The 20,217-nt window shown below is 47.8% G+C and overlaps 1 protein-coding gene across 5 annotated transcripts in view; it reads left to right on the top strand.

The window, feature by feature from the left end:
- Fbxo25 (F-box protein 25) overlaps positions 1-14,133 on the top strand; it is a 41,554-nt gene extending 27,421 nt beyond the window's left edge. For 2 of the 5 annotated variants that reach the window (XM_004669196.2, XM_045131884.1), the window contains 5 exons: positions 1,020-1,204; positions 3,837-4,019; positions 8,845-8,988; positions 12,880-12,906; positions 13,682-14,133. In XM_004669196.2, coding sequence (XP_004669253.1) covers positions 1,020-1,204; positions 3,837-4,019; positions 8,845-8,988; positions 12,880-12,906; positions 13,682-13,771 — 629 coding nt within the window. In that variant the 3' untranslated portion in view covers positions 13,772-14,133. The remainder of the gene's footprint in view (positions 1-1,019; positions 1,205-3,836; positions 4,020-8,844; positions 8,989-12,879; positions 12,907-13,681) is intronic. The other 3 variants (XM_045131885.1, XM_045131888.1, XM_045131886.1) reach the window with 3 other exon arrangements.
- Positions 14,134-20,217: the final 6,084 nt, after the last annotated feature.

Raw genomic sequence — 20,217 nt, forward strand, 5'->3', positions numbered from 1 at the left:
TTTTGAGTGATTTCCTTATGGTAAGTACATAAGAAAATATGCATTGATCACTTTAAAACATTTTATTATTTATTTATGAGAGAGTGAATATGGGCACACCAGGGCCTCCTACCTCTGCACATGAACTCCAGATGCATGTGTCACTTTATACCTCTGGCTTTATGTGGGTACTGGAGACCTGAACCCAAGCCATCAGGCTTTGCAAGCAAGTGCCTTTAACCACTGAGCCATCTCTCAGCCCTACACTGACCACTTTAAAGAGAAAATTGTAGACCCAACTGAAAACTTACTATCAGATGAAACTTTAAAAACTCTTGTTGTGTCATATTACAAAAATGATACCACTGTAGCATTGCAGTAAGATTAGATCCTTGTTTTTTGTTTTTTGTTTTTTTTTCAAGTTAGGGTTTTACTCTAGTCCAGGCTGACTTGGAATTCACTAAGTAGTCTCAGGGTGGCCTCGAACTCACAGCGATCCTCCTACCTCTGCCTCCCGAGTGCTGGGATTAAAGGCGTGTGTCACCACGCCCAGCATTTTTTTTTTTTTATTGTGATAGACTACAGATAACATTTGCCCAGCTTTCAATATGCAGTGTGGTAGCATTCCATGCATGTACTTTGTGCAGCCCTCACTACTTCCCAACTCCAGAACGTCTTCGTGTCTGCAGCTAAAACTCAGAACCCACTAAGCACTGATGTCCCTCCCCCTGGCCCTCCCCTTCCCCAGTCTCTGCCACCGCCTGTCCATTTCCTGCCTCTGACTCTCACTCTTGGGCACTTGATGTAAGTGGGATCGCACTACATTTGTTCTTCTGTGATTGAATCACTGCAGTTCACATGGTGTCTCCAAGACTCATCCGTCAGTAGCAGGTCAGAATCTCTCTTTCTAAGGCTGAGTCACATCTCAGTGGGTGGAAGGACCACATTTTGCTGTTTGTTCTTCTGTTGATGGCTACTTGGGTTGTGAAACTAGATCCTTTTTTAAAGTGATGAGGCTTTGTTCTTATTATTTATTTCAGTTCTTGATGACCACCAGAATCCTCGCCTCATCAAAGACCTTCTCCAAGACCTGAGCTCTACCCTTTGCATCCTTGTTAGAGGGGTGGGCAAGTCAGTGCTAGTGGGGAACATCAACATCTGGAGTTGCCGCTTGGAAACTGTTCTCAGCTGGCAACAGCAGCTACAGAATCTTCAGATGACTAAGGTAGATGTTTCTCTTCTTAAAAATGCTTTTGTTTTGAATGGGTACATAGTTATTGTACATGTGTGATGTGGAATGATAGTATCAGGGCAGTTGGCATGGCCATCATCTCAAACATTGATCGTCTCTGCTTGGGGAACTTTCAAAACCCTGTGATGTGTGTTTTGAAATACTCCATTATTGTTGTTAACTACAGTTGTACTTCTTGTGTCCAGACATTAGACACTGCTCCTCCTGTTTACCCATGTGTCCCCCTGGACCCAGTAGCCATCCTCTTTCTTTCTTTCTCTCTTTCCCTCTCCCTCATCCTTCCCCTGCCTCTGGTAACTGCTGTTTTATTCTCTATTTCTGTGATACTAACCTTCTAGCCTCTACAAGTAAGTTAGAACATCCAGTATTTGTCTTGCTGTACCTGACTTGTTTCAACTAGCATTGGTATTCTCCAGTTCCATCCATATTGCTGCAAATAACAGGTCATTGTTTGTGGCTAAATAGTATTCCATTATGTATATATACCACAATTTCTTTCCAGGCTAACCTGGAATTCACTCTGTAGTCTCAGGGTGGCCTTGAACTCATGACGAACCTCTTACCTATGCCTCCTGAGTGCTGGGATTAAAGGCGGGCGCCACCACACCCAGCCTAATTTACCCATTTTTAAACTAGATTGGTTGGATTATTAATTAAATTAATTAATAACTAATTATTGAGTTGAGTTCCTAACATATTTGGAAATGAATCCTTTAACAGGTGACTAGTTAGCAGCTGCTCTCCACCACGCAGCTCCTTTACTCTGTTACTTCCTTTGTGGTGCAGAAGCCTTTTCATTGGTATCACACTTCACATTGTATTCCACAAATGTGCTTATATTGTTGATAAACTCTTTTTTGGGGAGGGGGTGTTCAAGGTAGGGTCTCACTCTATGCTAGGCTGACTTGGAATTCACTATGTAGTCTCAGGGAGGTCTTGAACTTACCATGATCCTTCTACCTCCACCTCCCAAGTGCTGGGGTTAAAAGAGTGCGCCACGATGCCTGGCTTCCAGTTTTTTATATATTGAATCCAGAATGTTCTGTTTTAAGAGTAGCACACCTACAGTGTTTCCAGTTGCTCTCTTGAAGGTAAGGAGCGTGGTTAGACTATCAGGGAATCGGCCTGGAGATGACATGCCACCAGAGAAACCATGCACTGTAGAAACAGGGAAGCAAAATGATCCAACACATGTGGCACAGTGAGAGAGGGCTTGATCACCTCCTTGGGCCCAGGCAAGGTGTGTGGTCCTGGCTCATAATAACCATTGAATGGGAAGAAGAGAAGAACTGTGTCCCCCGGGAGGACCTGGGTCTGAGAGAAGAACTGACAGAGAGGCTAACATTGGAAGTCTCCCTTCTCATGAGCCCATCTCACAAGCTCACAACGCCAGATCCATTGTGCCATTGTCAGGAAGCCAAAAACCATGTCATCTTCTGTCTGCAGTAGCTTTAAGTGTTGTTCCTCTGAGACTTGAGCCTCTGAGAATTTAAAAAGTGTCAAAAACCTTAATGTATTCTTTCTGTTCTGTGGGAAATTATTCCCCTGGGTTCCCTAGTGGACTCACTCCCAAGACAGGTAGAATTCCCATTACTTAGGGTTGCACTGCAGAGCTCCCCTTTTTCCTCAGGTTTCCTCGGCTTTTCACACCTCCTGGGTTATAATGTCCCTGTGCTGGATGCCATTTGTATACACTGTCCAGTGGTATCCAGTTTGGATAAAAACAAAATTAACCCACAACAGGCAAAATATAGTTTAGTGGCAGGTCAGGGAGATGTGTTGAGCACTTCCAAAGACCAGTAAAGCAGACACACACAGCTGGACCGCGTCCTCACTGAAGCACCTGGCCAGCAGTGCGGCTGACCTGGGTCTGGGTCTGACCTGGCTGGCAGCCCCGTGCGCTCCTCATGGTGCTCGTGTCCGTTTCCCTCGTGAAGCAGGATTGTTATTTGTTCATCAGCAGTTCCACATTTTAGACCCTCCATTTTCCATGTGTGTGGTGGCTTGAATGTATGTCTTCCATAGACTCCATTGTTAAATTAAACTTGTAACTTGGATCTCCTGCCTGGCTGGATGAGGTGTCACTGGGTGGGGGGTGGAAGCTGGGGTCCAGCCCAAAGGTGTGTTTGGGGGCAGATCTGAATCCCAGCCCAATGGTGTGCAGAGAAGTCTGAGCTCGGTGGTCCTGTTCACTGTAGTCCCCTGCTGCTTGTTGGCAGTTGTGTGCTGGTGGGCTGGCCGCTTGGTGGTGTCCCTGCTGGACTTGTGAATAGGAGCCAGCTTCTTCCGCCATTTGGTAGCATTTCCCCTGCATCTGTAGACGTTTATCCCAGCAGCGTAAAGTTAACTACGAGGTGTTCTTCTAATGAGCCAGTGGAGCACTTGCCTTCACTCATTCGGGTAGAGCCTGGGCACTTGCAGGAGCACAGCCTCCGAGTGCAGGCCGTGCGCCTCCCCCTGAGCCACCCTCAGTATGTAAGTCCATGAGAGAGAAGCAGTCCCTGAAGGGCAGGGCTTCCTGAGCGTGTCCCAGCTTAGCCCTTAGCTTCTGCGTGAACGATACCACGGTCTTTTCTCCATAAATTACCACGACGCTTCATTTCAGCAGGTGAATACCGGCCTCACGCTCAGTGACCTGCCCTTGCACATGCTGAACAACATCCTTTACCGCTTCTCAGATGGCTGGGATATTGTTACCCTGGGCCAGGTGACACCCACACTGTCCATTCTCAGTGAGGACAGGCGGCTGTGGAAAAAGCTGTGTCAGTACCACTTTGCTGAGAAGCAGGTGAGTGCGTAGCAGTGTCCTCAGGTGAGGACTTGCCTGTTTCCCCCAGGACCACTGCACTCACTCGGCTGCACTTGTGCAGGATGTGGGTTCCCTCTCCTTCCACAGGTTCAAGAGCACTCCACACGTACGGAGGGTGCTTCTGAGTGCTCTCCTACCAATTGCAAGATTTAGTTTTCATTTCAAAGAGGAAACATGAGCTTAAAAAGGGCCATTACCAAACAACATAGCTGGAGCTGGTGACAAAATCATAATGAAAGTTCCCTTTACCTGATAGTCACATTCTAACTGCCTCTCATCAGCGTTTTTCCTGGCGTAGTTATTGGCTGCTTGCATCTCAGGCACTTCCCACGTGGCTCTGTCTCAAGGTCTCAGGAGTGGCTCTGCCTGCAGTCCTCTTTCCTACTGCTCTGCTCTCCAGTGTGAAGTCCTGTGGCCCCTGCCTCTCCTCCTCCAGAAAACCAGGCGAGTGTGCACACCAGCATGCCCATCGTAGACAGGGCTAAGGAAGGCAGGAGAGACGCTGTACACCTTATCAGTGTGAGCCTAATCAGGTGTAGGAGTACTGTGAAAACATTGATAGAATTGTGCCAGTTTCATTGCACGAAGAGAGGGCTTCCTTTGATAAAGGAAGGGGTCACAGTAGAGTCTGAGCCACACCCAAGATCCTTGGCCTCATCCAGGCAGCTCAGACAAGCTCATGAAAGACTGGAGAGAGGACCTAGCTTCAGTTCCCCAATGCCCACATAAAGCCAGGGGCACAGGTGGCACATGCATCTGGAGTCTGTTTGCAGCATGTATAGGCTCTGGCGTACCCATTCTCTCTCCCTTTCTCTCTCTCTCTCTCTCTTTCTGCCTCTCTCAAATAAATAAACAATATATTTTTTTTAAATAAAGAAAGAGAAAGAAAAGCTAATGAAGCATCTGGAACACAGGGCAGCTTCTAAAGACCTAGTCGTCTTGCTGAAGGACCAGACTTGGGAAGGCACAAGGAGGCCCACCGAGCAACTCTTCTGGCAAAGGAAGGGTAGTGGTCAGACAGAAATGTACAGGGCAAGGCTTGCCAGGAAGATCCTGAGGGTGATGCCAAGGCAGCTGGATATTCCCAGCAGAGGCCTGAACAGAATGAAAGGCCCAGGTGGAGTTCTAAAGAGATGCCTCCTGGGACTCAGCAGGTATGTGAGCTCAGAGAGAACTAGACCCTACAGGCACAAGAGCCACCCAGGTAGAAAGAGGAACACGGATGCAACAAGCGCATTGGATAGGGTTTTGCAGAAGATGGGGCCTGAGAACTGCCAGGTGGGCATGGTCAAAGAGAAGGAATTGGGCCACTCCTCTGAAAGGAAGGACCTTCCCACTGCACCCTGGACTGCTGACCATTCTCACCCCACCACTCCCTCCTCCACACCTTTTTCAGCCCCTGGGAGGCACAAATTTTGCTCTCTCCCTCTTTTGAGATCAACTGGGTTGAATTCTGAGTTGACATCAGAGAAGGAGGAAAAGTTGGATAATCTTTTGGAGGGAAGATTTAGAACCAAGGACAAGAGATTGAAGGTATGTCTGGGTTGGGCTCTGTGTATTTCATAATTGCCCTGGGGCCTATGCAGGGACACCAATGGGGAGAGGAGCCAGAGCTCTGATAACCTGCTCCCTCAGCTCAGGCCAGGCCATGTGCAAGCTGCCAGTCAGCATGCTTGGCCAGTACTTAGACAGGTCCAGGATATCCGCTGATGGCCTGTGAGACGGAAAATGTCCATCTGCATCAGCAGTCACTGTCCTACCAGATGCTAGGGTAGAATTTGTAGTTAGCACTTACAGATGCATCTTTTGATGTACATTTTCTTTTTTTTTTTTAATTTTTATTTATTTATTTGAGAGCGACAGACACAGAGAGAAAGACAGATAGAGGGAGAGAGAGAGAATGGGCGCGCCAGGGCTTCCAGCCTCTGCAAACGAACTCCAGATGCATGCGCCCCCTTGTGCATCTGGCTAATGTGGGACCTGGGGAACCGAGCCTCGAACTGGGGTCCTTAGGCTTCACAGGCAAGCACTTAACCACTAAGCCATCTCTCCAGCCCATGGTGTACATTTTCTTGACTGACTCACAGATCAAAATCCAAAAGATGTAATCATCTGTTTTTCAGATTTTGGTGACTAACAATAGCACCCTGATTTCTCCAGACTAGTGATCGGACAGTGTTAGAACTAGACAAACAGTACAGGTTAGGAAGAACCTAACAGTGGAAGCTCAGGGCCACGTGGATCTTGGATTGACAGTCTAAAGTGACATTGGGAGGGGCCACTGGCAAGACATGCTTGACCTGAGCACCTGGCGTGGATATGGAACTGGAATATAACCACTTCCCAGCAGCATATTCAGAAGAAACTGCTCCTCCCGTGAACATGGGCAGCCCAGGGTTTGAGAGGAGACAAGAGCGATGCCTTTCTCGGAGCGCAGGTGTCTCCGCGGTGCCTGCGGGTGCAGGAGTGGCTCTAGCCAACCTGTAGTTGTCCCCTGGCTTTCCAAGCTGTGCTCTTCTCAACTTGTATTTCAAACAAGATTTCCTCATTGGCTCCTTCATAGTTTCCAAAGGCCTCAGATGGTAGAGTGAAGTGCAAGTATGTTGTGCTCGTGACTGTAAAAAGCAAAGCCCACATTGCAGGTGCTAACATAGACAAGGGCATCATCTGACAAAGAGAACGAGGAGAGAGAGCCTGTCAGCCCCGGGGCCTCACCACTCCCTCTGCATACAACACACACATGGAACTGACCTAGTCACATTCTTTACTTTTCCATGATCCAAATCATATTGCTGTTACATTTTTTTGGTAACACCTTCATTAAGATACTATATTGGACAGGGTATGGTGGCTCATGCCTTTAATCCCAGCACTCAGAAGGATGAGGCAAGAGGATCACTGTGAATTCAAGGCCAGCTTGAGACTGCATATTGAATTTTTAAAAGATACTGTATTGGGCTAGAGAGATATTTTGGCAGTTAAAGGTGCTTGCATGGAAAGCCTGATGGCCTGGGTTCAGTTCCCTAATACTCACATAAAGCCAGATGCACAAAGTAACACATGTGCCTGGAGTTTATTTGCAGTGTCAGAAGGCCCTAGTGTGCCCCTAGTTACTCTCTCTCTTTTTTTAAAAAAGAAATATTTTTATTTATTTACTTGCAAGCAGAAGCGGGGGGAGAGAGGAAGGGCAGACCAGGTTCTCCAGTGTCTGTAAATGAACCCAAAATGCATACCCCACACCTGGTGCATTTGGCTTGATGTGGGTACTGGCAAATCAAGCCCGGGTCCTTAGGCTTTGCAGGCAAGTGTCTTAACCACTGGGCCATCTCTCCAGCCCCTTTCTCTTAAATAAATAATATATTTACTAAAAAAAAGATAGAGCTGGAGAGATGGCCTAGTGGTTAAGTGCTTGCCTGTGAAGCCTGAGGACCCCAGTTCAAGGCTTGATTCCCCAGGACCCATGTAAGCCAGATGCACAAGGTGGCGTATGCATCTGGAGTTTGTTTGCAGTGGTTGGAGGCCCTGGCGTGCCAATTCTCTCTCTGTCTGCCTCTTTCTCTCTGTCTTTCACTCTCAAATAAATAAATAAAGTAAGCAAAAAACAAACAAACAGCCTAAATGGCGTGGTGGCACACACCTTTAATCCCAGCACTTGGGAGGCAGAGGTAGGAGGATCACTTTGAGTTCAAGGCCACCCTGAGACTACAGAGTGAATTCCAGGTCAGTCTGAGCTACAGTGAAACCCTATCTCAGAAAAAAAACAAAACAAAAAAAACTACCTACTATGTACAGCTGTCACTGCAGTCAGTTTCCCAAAGCAGTTGTCACCTCAGAGCCCTGAACTCTTCACCTGTCAACCCAGCCCTAAACTCTCCTTCCCCTTGTCTCTGGATGTCCCTGTTGTAAATGCTTGATGTTAGTGGGATCTACACCTTGTAGGTTTTGTAATGGGCTCTTTCCTCTCAGCATAGTGTTCCAAGGGATGCATGTGACATTATGAATCAGAACTTCAAGCCTTTGGGAGCTGAATTGTTCTCCCTCTCGTTCGGTGAAGCCGACTGGGTTTGCTTCCACCTTGTGGCTGTTGAGATAATTGCTGCTGTGGACATGAACGGATGAGAGTGTGTTGACATGTTTTCATTTCTCCCAATTCTTTCCTGAGTGGACTCACACATCAGATGATGACAGTGCTTAATCTGTGGAGAAATTGCCGACTGTTTTCCACAGTGGATACACCACTTTCCACTTCTGCCAGCAGTCTCCAGCTCTCCACACCCTCACGGGCACTTACTGTTGTTTGATTACAGCCACCCCAATGGGCAGGAAGCGTATGTGTCTGCATTTCAGGTGGTTGGCATCTTCGTGAGCACACTGGTCATTTGTGTGTCATCTCAGGAGCAGTGCCTTTCCAAGTCCTCTGCTCATGTTCAAGTGGGGTGCTGGTTTTTAATATATCCTGCATACTGATATGACACCTTTAACTGTCACAGATCTCATCCCAGAACACTCTTCCTACTGTCTCACAGCTGCTTGCTGACACTGTGTGTCTCACTGATTCAATCCAAATTTAACTTAAAATAATTAAATTTTTCATATAGTGCATGGTCTTTAAATATATATATATATATATATATATATATATCTCAAATGTGTTTTTTGGAATTTCAAAGGGGGGAAGTGAGGGGGGAGGGAGGGTATTACCATGGGATTTTTTTATAATCATGGAAAATGTTAATAAAAATTGAGAAAAAAATATGTTTTTAAAAATCATTTGCTGATTCTGAACAAGATTTCATTTGTTTAGTTTTGTAGACATTTGATCCTTTCAGAAAAAGGTCATATTGAATGGAAGTTGATGTATTTTACACTTCAGAAATATTACCCAACTAAAGAACAGTACGGAGACACTTTACATTTCTGTCGGCACTGCAGCATTCTCTTCTGGAAGGTAATAATTTAAAATGTACTCTTGGAATTTGAGGATTGGAATCAGTGAAACAAACTCTTCACCTGTATTTTAAGTAGAAAGGTAAGAAAAGAATGGAAAATACGATTTATGATGGGAAAGCTGTTGAGATATATTGCATCAGATTTGGGAGAACAGGGTTTCCCTAAAAAGGAGCGTGTGTGTTTTGAGTCAGCACTGTTGAAAAGTTGAGATGCTATAAGCCACTCGTGAGTGTGGGCAGTCTTCTTCCTGCCAGGGATGTGGGTGTGGGAGAGAGAGATGGGCAGGAACAGTGAGGCTTCTGAGCATCTAGTCTGGGTGTCTCACACCAACCCAAAGAATCCGTCCTCATCTGTCCACCCCCCAGGGTGTCGGGTCTTAAGATAGGTCCACCATTTGCAAGGTGAGGAAACAAACCTGCGGCCCTCTCTCAGAGCACATGCTTTGGCAGTGGAGCCAGCGAAGAGGGCACAGGCTCCAGAGGAGCTACTTTTCTCACCCAGGTCTTCAAAACCTAACAAGACTGTAACTACTTACATGAAAGGCTGATTCTTTAGTGAAAAACTTTGTCATGGGCAATTTCTAAACAGTAAATTAGGGGTCCTTCAACCTATCATCTATTGTTTGAAATCTCATTGCATATACTGTGTCTGTAGTGACAATATGCTTCCCATATGTAATCAGAGGAGAGCCTTTTCATCACTTCTATGACTTGTTTTACTGTGTTGATGATGCATCCCCCTGGAGTGCATGCTGTGGTCTACCTGGTGCTTAATTATTTGATGTTAGGGCTTCACTGGGAAAGATAATGGAACTGGAGAAGTACAGTGCCTGAGAGTATGTGTATGCAGGCTGCCTCCAGAAACCCCTTCACTACTCCCCTAGGTCAGAGGAGGTCAGCCTTCCCAGGCTTTGTCCCCTCAACTTGCACGTGAGGCACGTGAAGGTTTTACTGGTAGCCACATAACATGCTTGGATTGTTTTGCTTTATATCTATCTAAATTTGCTATTAGATGGATCACAAGCTAAATTGTTGGCAAAGAGATAACTGTTTTTAATATTGTTTCATTTCAAACTCATTATAAAGGCATGGCTTTTTAAAATCATGATGATCCATAGCTAAGCAGAGAAATAAAGATGCTGAGGTTGTCTTATGTTATCTTCACAGAGTTCTGACTATCTTATCAGGGACAGAAGCGGCTTGAGGAGTCGTTGCTGGTTCCTGCAGCAAGAACATAGTGAGGATTAGGATTTGTCATTTCTGACCTTGATGTAGGCGCCTCTCCTCTCTTTTAAAATTAAAAGATGCCAAGTGTTGTGATGTTCCTTTGTGATGGGCCAGCTGTTGTCCTTTGAGAACAGGGTCATCTTGTTTGGTGAGATTAAGCATACACAGGAAACAGCCCTCTGCTGTCCCTTTTCCCCAGTCATGGGCCACTAAGAAAGGGGATACACTTGGACGCTGACCCCAACAGGTTTAGGGTTACACTTTTAGGATGCCAACCCAGTGTCTCTGAATCTCTTTTGCCTTACAAATACAAGGACATGTCTCTGTGACAAAGTAGATGAGGTGGGTAACATCCAGTTTGAATAATGTTTGTAGGAATTCTTTTTCCTCTTCTTTTTAAGATTATTTTCTAAGCCGGGCGTGGTGGCACACACCTTTAATCCCAGCACTCAAGATGCAGTGGTAGGAGGATCGCCTTGAGTTCAAGGCCACCCTGAAACTACATAGTGAAAAAAAATATATTTTGTAGCATAGACAATTTTAAAGTGTGGATAATATTATGCCAAAAGATGTTATTCATAGGATTGATGGCTTTTAGTTTTGTATGTGATTTTCAATATTTTTCTTGGAACAATTTCTAAGAGTATTGGCACTTACCCTTTCTGCAAAGGAAAATAATGCAAAGAAACATGTTGGCTTTCTCTGTAGTTTGTATGTTGCTGGGCACTATAAGAATGTGCTGTTTAAGTTTGCTGAAATATGTAAGTTCTGATTTTGATTTTTTTAAGTGAGAGATTATTTTTAGCTTTCTAAACAATTGACCTGCAGGTTTCTGTATTTAGTGACCTATCCTGCCATCGTGGTCATATTATGAAAATCCATAACAAGTCCTTCCCAGGGAGATGGCTGCTAGTCTTTGCCATTTAGGCCAACACTTCCACCTGGAGTGTAACTGGGGCCGTGCATTTGGCAAGTAGGTAAGGCCCCAGAGAGTCAACCCAGCACAGCTCTCCCACCACCCTCGAGCCCCTGCTTTGTTGCTGTTCTGTTATTAAACGTAAGTGTAAAAGTGTGAGGAAGCCACCTGTACCTTGACTCCTGAAGTTGTCAGATACTTCTCTCTGCCCAGGTTTGCCCAGCCACCGTCCAGAAATGACAGCCTTGTGGGCAGAGCACAGGTGCATAGGCAGAGTCACGCAGGCCAAATGGCCTCCAGTAGGTCTACTGGCATGGACACTTGCAGCGCGGCACGTGGAAGTGTGGCATAGCTCCGAGGCTGCCCGCTGCTGTGCATGTGGAGCCTGCTGGGACACTGTGCTGACCTTGGCAGTGGGAACTTAAATGTTGTTAGGAACGTGGAGGAGCTGCACCACCACTGGGCTCCACCTCATTTTGTAACAGGCATGCTGCCAGTTCCTTAGTGCCTACCTGTCCCCACGGAGTCCCTGACCTGCTCCCAAGCTCGTTTTCCATCTGCCTTGGCTCCACTCTGTTGGAGTGGTTCGTGTTAGTTTTTCTGCCTGCCTCTCAAGACCCTGTCCTGGCTCCTACCCAGATCACCAGCGTGCCTAAAAGGGCCGTCAGTGCATTGATGTTGCCGTCCCTACTCCCCAGTCTGCAGACTGTACAAAGCCTGTAAGAAACCATGAAATTGCAGAGTGAGCTGGGGAAGCCCGTTCAAGGACCCAGCCTTTCTATGCCTCGTTCTTACACCAGTGTGCCACCAGCCAAGACAGAGACTGACATCCAGCAGTGACCGTGAGGCCAGTGTGGGCATCAAGTGATGCCATAGCAGAAAAAGTCGTGAGGCAGAGGCCCCCCATCCCGTCCATTTGCCTGGTCCCCATGAGCCATCTTTGCATGAGCAGGGCTGGCAGGCCACCCTGCTACTGAGCACAGGGAGAAAAGCAGTTGCGGCATGGTGTGAGTGTGGAAGTGACCATGAGTGCAGGGCGGGAATCTGTTAAAAGTGTTCATGGAGGCCAAGCATGGTGGCACACGCCTTTAATCCCAGCACTCGGGAGGCAGAGGTAGGAGGATCGCTGTGAGTTCAAGGCCACCCTGAGACTACATAGTGAATTCCAGGTCAGCCTGGGCTGGAGTGAGACCCTACCTGGAAAAAACTAACGAAAAAGGAAAAAGAAAAAAGAAAAAGAAAAAGATTTTCATGGAGGAAGCCAGGTGTGGTGGCTCACGCCTTTAATCCCAGCACTCGGGAGGCAGAGGTAGGAGGATCACCGTGAGTTCAAGGCCACCCTGAGACTGCATAGTGAATTTCAGAACTGCTTGGGCCAGAATGAGACCCTACCTCGAAAAAGCAAAAACAATTTTTTTCATGGAAATATGAGAAGTATGACTACTGACCTTTTTCAGCCAACAGTTGACTGGTACGGCCTCCTGAGTTGTCAGTTTGAGAGACTTGAAGGGGAATGGAACTATTCTCCCACCCTTGGTGATCTTCAAGTCATTTAAGATTTGGGCTATCATGTGGTACTTGTCTTCTAATATTTTATATTGCCCAAACAATTATCCAGAATTTTAGTTATTTTCACATATTTATGCTTCAAGTTAAATGCCTAATTACATGTAGCGCTGTCTAATCCTAACTTTTCCTTTTTCTTCTTTTTGCTGCTCCCTTGCTGACTCTCTTGACGTTCTCAAAGGACTACCATCTTGCTTGGTTGTTTAAGGTACTCAATGTGACCATGTGTGTTGCTCCATTTCATGCATGGTCCTGGCCAGGTGACAGCTTTTCTAACAGTCAACTTGTCCCCAAAAGCTGACAGAATAGCGACTCGTGTACTTCAGATGGCCCACTGGCTGCCAGAGAGAAAGAATTCTAGTCACACTTAGCTTCTCAAGATGGTGTCAGTTTTCTTCAGCAAGTTTTCTTTTTCTCTTGTCACTTCAGCTAAGTGTAGTTGCAGCTTCTTGGTTGTGAGCACTGCTAACTTCTTCACACCTGATCGTGGGCATCAGGAGTGATGCCAGGGCCATTTCTATGAGCAGGGCTGACAGGCCACCCAGCCCTGAGCAGTGGAAAGACAGACACCCTCTGGCCGTGTTGTGGTGTGAACATGAAGGTAGCCATGAGTGTGGGGCTGTGGAGCAGCTGCAGAAGCGGCGGTAGTGCTGGTGAGCCCCGAGGAGGGCTGTGTCGGCCGTCACCCTGCTCGCTCCCGGGCCTGCAGAGTGAAGGGAGCCGGGCGGCAGGTCAGCTGAGGCCAGGAGGCCGGGTGGTGCGGCGAGCGTGGATGCAGAGCCTGCAGCTCCCAGGCTTCTTACAGAGTGACTCCAGAGACGAGACATTAGGATCTGTCAGACTTCCCATGGCCCATCCTGGTTGTTTGCAGAGCACTGAGGCGGGGTCAGGGTTCACGTAATCAAATGTAGAAAGTGTCCCTGTGGAACTGTGGCCAGCTGTAACAATACTGTGTCCTGACCCACCTCCTCCCTTTTTCACAGGACTCAGGACACCCCTGCACTGCAGCCGACCCTGACAGCTGCTTCATGCCTGTGTCCCCACAGCACTTCATTGACCTCTTCAAGTTTTAATGGTCCCCTCAGCCCTACACCCTTGTCCATGGTGATTCCTAGTGCTTCCTGTGTGTAGCTGATGTAAGTGTTCTCTGTGACACAAAGTGATTATAACGTCAGTGACTGGGAGAGTCTGCAAGACCCTTGCTTCCAGAAAGACCAGAAAGGACGTGAAAGATGCCCTGAAGGCTGTGCAGCATCAGTGAAGGAATGGAGACCCCAAAATCATTTGTACTTATTTCTTTAAAACTCTTCTAAGGGCTGGAAAGATGGCTCAGTAGTTAAGGTGCTGTCCTGCAAAGCCCAAGAACGCATGTTCGAATCTCCAGGTCCCATGAAGCCAGATGCAGTGATATAAGTGTGCAGTGTCACACAGGCACACTGGGGGTGCACGCATCTGGAGCTCACTCACAGGGGCTAAAAGGCCCTGGTGCATCCATTCTCTCTCTCTCTCTCAGCCTCTTTTTCTGTTTCTCTCTCAAAAAAAAAAAAAAAAACAATAAAAATTATTTTGAAAAAAGGAAAGAGAAAACTTTTCTAAGTTTGAAATTTTGTATGTTTATAAATATGGATAAAAAATAATTGGATTTTCTGTCCCACATTATGTGCTGAACTAACAAGAACAGCTAAGAGTATACTTCTTAGTTGTCAAATTATAGTTTCCCACAACAATTAGGGTGAAGGAAAAACTAATTGACCCTTGTGAATAATTGTGCAGAATATTTATTTTTGCTTAAAATGTATTTTCAGAACCCTGTGCCCAAATGAGTCTTCTTTGAATACATGATGAACTTTGGGAAGTGCTTGGCTCAATTCCATCCTGCTGTTATGCATCAGGCTGTGAACTGTCTGTAGGCAGCTCTGGTCTCTGTTTGTGGACATCCCACTGTGGGGCCATTCTGCGTTCACAGCTGGCTGTGGGCTCCCAACCAGGATGGCGCCTCTACAGGAGCAGCTGGGTTTCTGTAGCAGAGTAATACACCTTGTTGTCTATTGTTTGAAATTCATCAGACTTTAAAATGTGGTGTTGTCTTTAAACAGTATGGTTTTGTTTTTAAAATAACACGTTCGTTTTTTTAAAATTGAAAAATAAAGATATAGAAAATTAAAATCACCTACAATTCTGCCCTCCAAAAGATAACTGCTTGCTAAAAAGAGTAAAAAGTTACCCTTCAGCAGTAGTGGATTGCTATATACTTTCACCACTGAATGAATCAAGAGACCCAGGCTCATCATTTCTGTAAACTTTTCTTCTAAGCATTAAAATCTGTAACTTCGTATTTGTAAATATGGATCAAAAATACTGCGACTTTCTAGCATCACATTCTGTGCTGAATGGACGTTGTAGCCACGAGCGGCTTCTGGATTGGCTCTCGCTGCTGTGACCATATGCCCTGACAACAGCAGCTTGGGAGAGGAAGGGTCTGGTCAGCATGTAGTTGAGGTCTGCAGTGCACTGTGTTGAAGAAGGCAAACGGCGGGAGCCCGAGGCAGCAGGTCACCTTGCAGTCCCAGAGAGTGGAGGGAGGGTGAAGCAAGAGTGCTGCTGCTTGGCTACCGTGCCCCTCCGCATGCCGTCGAGAACCCCAGCCCATGCAGTGGTGCCACCCACATTTTGGGTAGGTCTTCCCACCTCAATTAACTTACCTAGAAAACCTCTCATAGGCATGCTCAGAAATTGTCTCCTAGGTAACATGATTCTTGGTCATGTTGACAGTATGAACCATCACATTTCTACCCCTTGTGCACTTGACATCCAGACATCAATTTTAAACCATAACTTTCCACTCTGTCTCCTAGGCTTGTGGCTATCACATAATGTAAAAGTTATCCAGGCCAAATGCAAAAGTCCCCATAGTCTTTAGTAATTCCAACACTTCAGAAGCATGAGCATAGAGATTCTTCTGAGACACAAGCAGTCTCTTTTATTGTGAGCCCATATAGGATCAAACACATTACATACTCCAACATATAACGGCATTCCCAAAAGAAGACCAAAACTCAACAGGACAAACAAGGTATCTTTCAATTCATGTCACATGCCTCCCAGGTCCACCTTAAGCACATTCACATTGCCATGCAGTCTTCACTATCAGAATGCTACTTTCCCAAACAACATGCACCTTGCCCTCCCTCAGTACCTGGCACCACCTTTCTGTCCACAAATGATTCCTAAGAGCCTCATAGGAATGAGGACACACAGTATTTGTCTCTCAGCTCATTTCACTCAAAATGTTTGAATCTCCAGGTCCCACATAAGCCAGACACACAGTGACAAAACGCACAATGTTGCACATGTGTCAAAAGGGGCACACGTGTCGAGTACATTTGCAGCAGCTGAAAGCCCTGATACATCCATATTCTCTCTCTCTCTCTCTCTCTCTCTCTCAAAAAAAAAAAAAAAACCAGTGGGGATTCGGGCAGAGCTCACTGCACATACCTTAGGCTATACCCCAGGATCCACTCTGAGTCACACCACTTCCAGCCAGGTGGCTGGAAATCCAAGTTACAAGCTTTAATAAGACACCTGAGCAGCTGACTGTGGTGATGTACACCTTTAAGCCAAGCACTCAGGAGACAGAGGTAGAAGGATCACAGTGAGTTCAAGTCCACCTGAAACTACACTGTGAATTCCAGGTCAGCCTGGGTCAGAACAAGAGCCTGCCTCAAAAAAAAAAAAAAAAAAAAAATCTGAGCCAGGCACGGTGGTGCACGCAGTTAATCAGGACGAGGTAGGTGGATCGCAGTGAGTTCAAGGCCACTCTGAGACTACATAGTAAATCCCAGGTCAATCTGGGCCAGAGCAAGACCCTACCTCGAAAAATAAAAATATCTGGGGCTGGAGAGATGGCTTAGTGGTTAAGGTGTTTGCCTGCAAAGCCAAAGGACCTCGGTTCGATTCCCTAGGACCCACATAAGCCAGATGCACAAGGGGGTGCATGCATCTGGAGTTCATTTGCAGTGGCCTTGGAGGCCCTGGTACGCCCATTCTCTCTCACCCTCTGCCTCTTTCTCAAACAAACAAACAAATAAAATATAAAGTTTTCTTTTAAAAAAGAAATCTGAGCTGGGCATAGTGGTGCACACAGCTAATCTCAGCACTTGGGAAGCCAAGGTAGGGAGATTTCCATGAGTTCAAGGCCACCCTGAGACTACATAGTGAATTCCAGGTTAGCCAGGACTACAGCAAGACCCTATCTTGAAAAAATATATATGAATATTGGAGGACATACATTCATACTATCACATGGGGTAAGGAAATGGTCCTACTTCATTTCTTGGATGTGAATTTCTAGTTTTCCTAGCAGGGGTAGGAGGATCACCGTGAGTTCAAGTCCATCCTGAGACTCCATAGTGAATTCCAGGTGGCAATACCAAAAAAAAAAAAAAGAATTGGGGCTGGGGTCTTCTAGGATGATCTCAAGGGCATGAGCAAAGCAAAAATGAACTCTGATGGTCACTGCGTGGAGAGCGCAAGGTCTTGAGACCTGGCTCACGGTGGAAGGGTTTGCGTGGAGCCTGTGTTCTGAGGCACCGAACTTGGAATCAGCTGGAGAGCTGAGAGGTCTTGGCTTGTCAGCGCTGAAATGCAAAGTAGAGGTTAAGTAACACTTCACAGGCTTCAAAAGGGTGAGAAACCGGGAAGACAAGCCGTCTTGAGAGTTTGAACCCTGGGCTGCGTTTGTTAGGAACCGGAGAACATAGTTATTACGAAGCCAACAATTAAGGCCAGCGTGGCAACTGCCGAGCCTTAAGCTGTCCCGTCCCCCATGAAATGGAGGTAATGCTATCCATCTCACAGGGCTGTGGGCTGTTCTGTGGTTAAGATCAACATATGCAAAGTACTTTGCACAATGCCTGTATCATGTTTATTTTATTTATGTTTATTTTTCCGAGGTAGGGTCTCACTCTAGCCCAGGCTGACCTGGAATTCACTATGGAGTCTCAGGGTGCCCTCGAACTCAGTTATCTTCCTACCTCTGCCTCCCGAGTGCTGGGATTAAAGGCGTGTGCCACCACGCCCGGCATGTTTTTATTGTTTAATGTCGTTTAAAATAACTATACGGCACCAAAACCATAGTGATATGAGGAATTTCTGTGAATGTTGTGGTTGAGAACTATCCTTATAGTCTCCTGTTTTTTGCTGTTGTTGTTGTTTTGTTTTTGAGGTAGGGTCTCGCTCTAGCCCGGGCTGACCTGGTAGTCGCTGTGTAGTCTCAGGGTGGCCTCGAACTCACGGTGATCCTCCAACCTCGGCCTCAAGGGATTCGAGGTGTGCGCCGCCCGGCTGTTTTCTGCAAATTTTGATGAGTTCCCATTTCCCCTCTTCCTGATATTTCTTCAGGCTCCAGCCCAAATTCCCTCGTTCCTCCCCTGTATCCTTCTTCGGGACCCGGAGTACTTGCTCTGTCCCAGTTTGAGGTCCTCCTCCCGGTCGCTCCCCCCGCCCGCCCGCGTTGTCATAGTAACAAGAAATTCCTCCCGGGAAGGAAGGAAGCCTGTGGGAGGAGCAAAGGCGCGTGCGTGGTCTCGCCGAACCCGGGCCTCCAGTTTATCCGCCCTGGCTCTCCGGGCCGGGCCGCAGCTGTGTACGTTTTGGGAGACGGGGAGATGCCAGGGGGCCCTGGAAGAAGCAGGCGCAGGGCTGGCACATGCCAGGCGTGGGGGGGTTGGGTGCAGGGGGAGGACCCCCTGCCTCCTAACCCTCTCTCCAGGAATCCCTGGCTTTGGGACAGAACGGGCTGGCGTGGGGCTTGGGGGAGGCGCCAAGGCTGAGTGCATGTCCTGGGCCACCCGCCAAAAGTACACGATGTTCCCTGGTGCGCCGGCCGCCGCCCTCCGGGGCTGGCCGCCTCCCAAACCGCTGCCTCGCCGCCTCCCTGCCCCACATTCCCCGGCGGCCCGCCCCGCCCGGCCTCCGCTTTGACGTCACCGCGGCCGCCCGCCCCCTCGGCTCCATTGACGGCAGCGGAGCCCGGTTACTGTGGGGATCGTGAGCCCCGGCAGAGCGCCGGGGCCTTGGGAGCAGCTGGCTGCTTGCTTGCCGAAGCGCTGGAACCAATTATTTATTTACTTACTTATTTATTTATTTGTGGGAGGCGAGGGGTCTAGCCCCAGGTGACCTGGAGCTCACCCCGTCGCCCCCCAGGCGGGCCTTGCACCCACCTACCCTCAGTGGTGAGCGCTGGGGACTAAATGGGCACCCATCACTCCGGGCGCAACTCGCAGCCCTTTAGGCCGCGCAAAAGACGGAGATGGAAATGGAGGTGTGCGAGCCACGGTGTGCAGCTCTGCCTGCCTGGGCCACGGGAATCACACCTAAACCCTCCAGGAGAGCTTGGGAGGGAGAAAACTTGTTTCCAGAGGAAAAAAAGCTCTGAAGACAAGAACAGGATCACAGGGTGAGGGAGCAGCGGAATCGCACCCACGGAGAGGAAGGAGGCCGAGAATCTAGGCTTCGTGATCTTGTCTGTTTTCCTGTTTTGGTTTTTCTGGATTACCACACCTCGGCGTCCCAGCTTTTCCACCGAGCCCTACCCTTCACCTTGCCTAAGGGAAACATCATTGTTGAGGAAAGCTTAGGCCACGTGACGGCGAGGGGCGTGCACTTACCGCTGATTATGTCAGCAGGTGCGTGGCGGCCTCCTCACTGGCAACCCACGTTTCCAGGGACCACTCTTCAGAGCCCTGGACGGGGAAGCTGGGTCACGTCTACACGTCAAACTGGCATTTTGCCCCTCCAAACCAGCCCCTGCTCCTTTTAGGACTCAGCGCTCCGCTGTTTTAAACAATTATAATTTGTATCTCCCTCTTCACTTCTGAAATCCCCTCTCCCCGACCTACGCTTGCTAGAAACAGAGCCATGCTTATTAATGACCTGCCAGCTATCTGGTGCTGTACCAAGAGTACGGGAAATGAGACGGATGAAGTTGCTGCGGGGTCCCCAAATCTTGTGTCTCCTCCTCGCCTCCCCCCACCCCAAGCAGTGGAGATACGAAGCCCTTGCCATCGCATCTCTCCAGGTCCTTAAGCCATCCTCCCTGCTGCCCACTGGGTAGCCCTGGCCTGCTTGGCCACCACTTTGGGGGCAGCCGTGGATGTGGGTGGCTGCATCCTCTGGAGAGAAGCGGCACTAATCACCAAGTAGGCTGCATCGAGACCTTTTCTCTGATTGGCCATCTAAGCCCCTGCCATTGTCCCCCCTTCACGGTCTCCATTGGCTCTCACTGCCCCTTCCATTGTCTGCCTCCTCCCAACACCCACTCGGTCCTTAATCACACGTGCACCCTCAATTGCTCTCCTCCCAGGGTCTGCGGTGCGACAGGAAGGGGTTGGGTTCGTAATGAAGACAAGGCTGAGGAGCACCCCAAAAAATGCCAAGCTAGGTTTCTGTGTGTCTCTTTTCTCGCACGGTATCCCAGTTATTTATCTCCCGCAGCTTGTTCCAGTTCCAGGGTCTACGG

This window comes from Jaculus jaculus, chromosome 12 (genome assembly GCF_020740685.1).
Source record: "Jaculus jaculus isolate mJacJac1 chromosome 12, mJacJac1.mat.Y.cur, whole genome shotgun sequence".
In the NCBI taxonomy this organism is placed as follows: Eukaryota; Metazoa; Chordata; class Mammalia; order Rodentia; family Dipodidae; genus Jaculus; species Jaculus jaculus.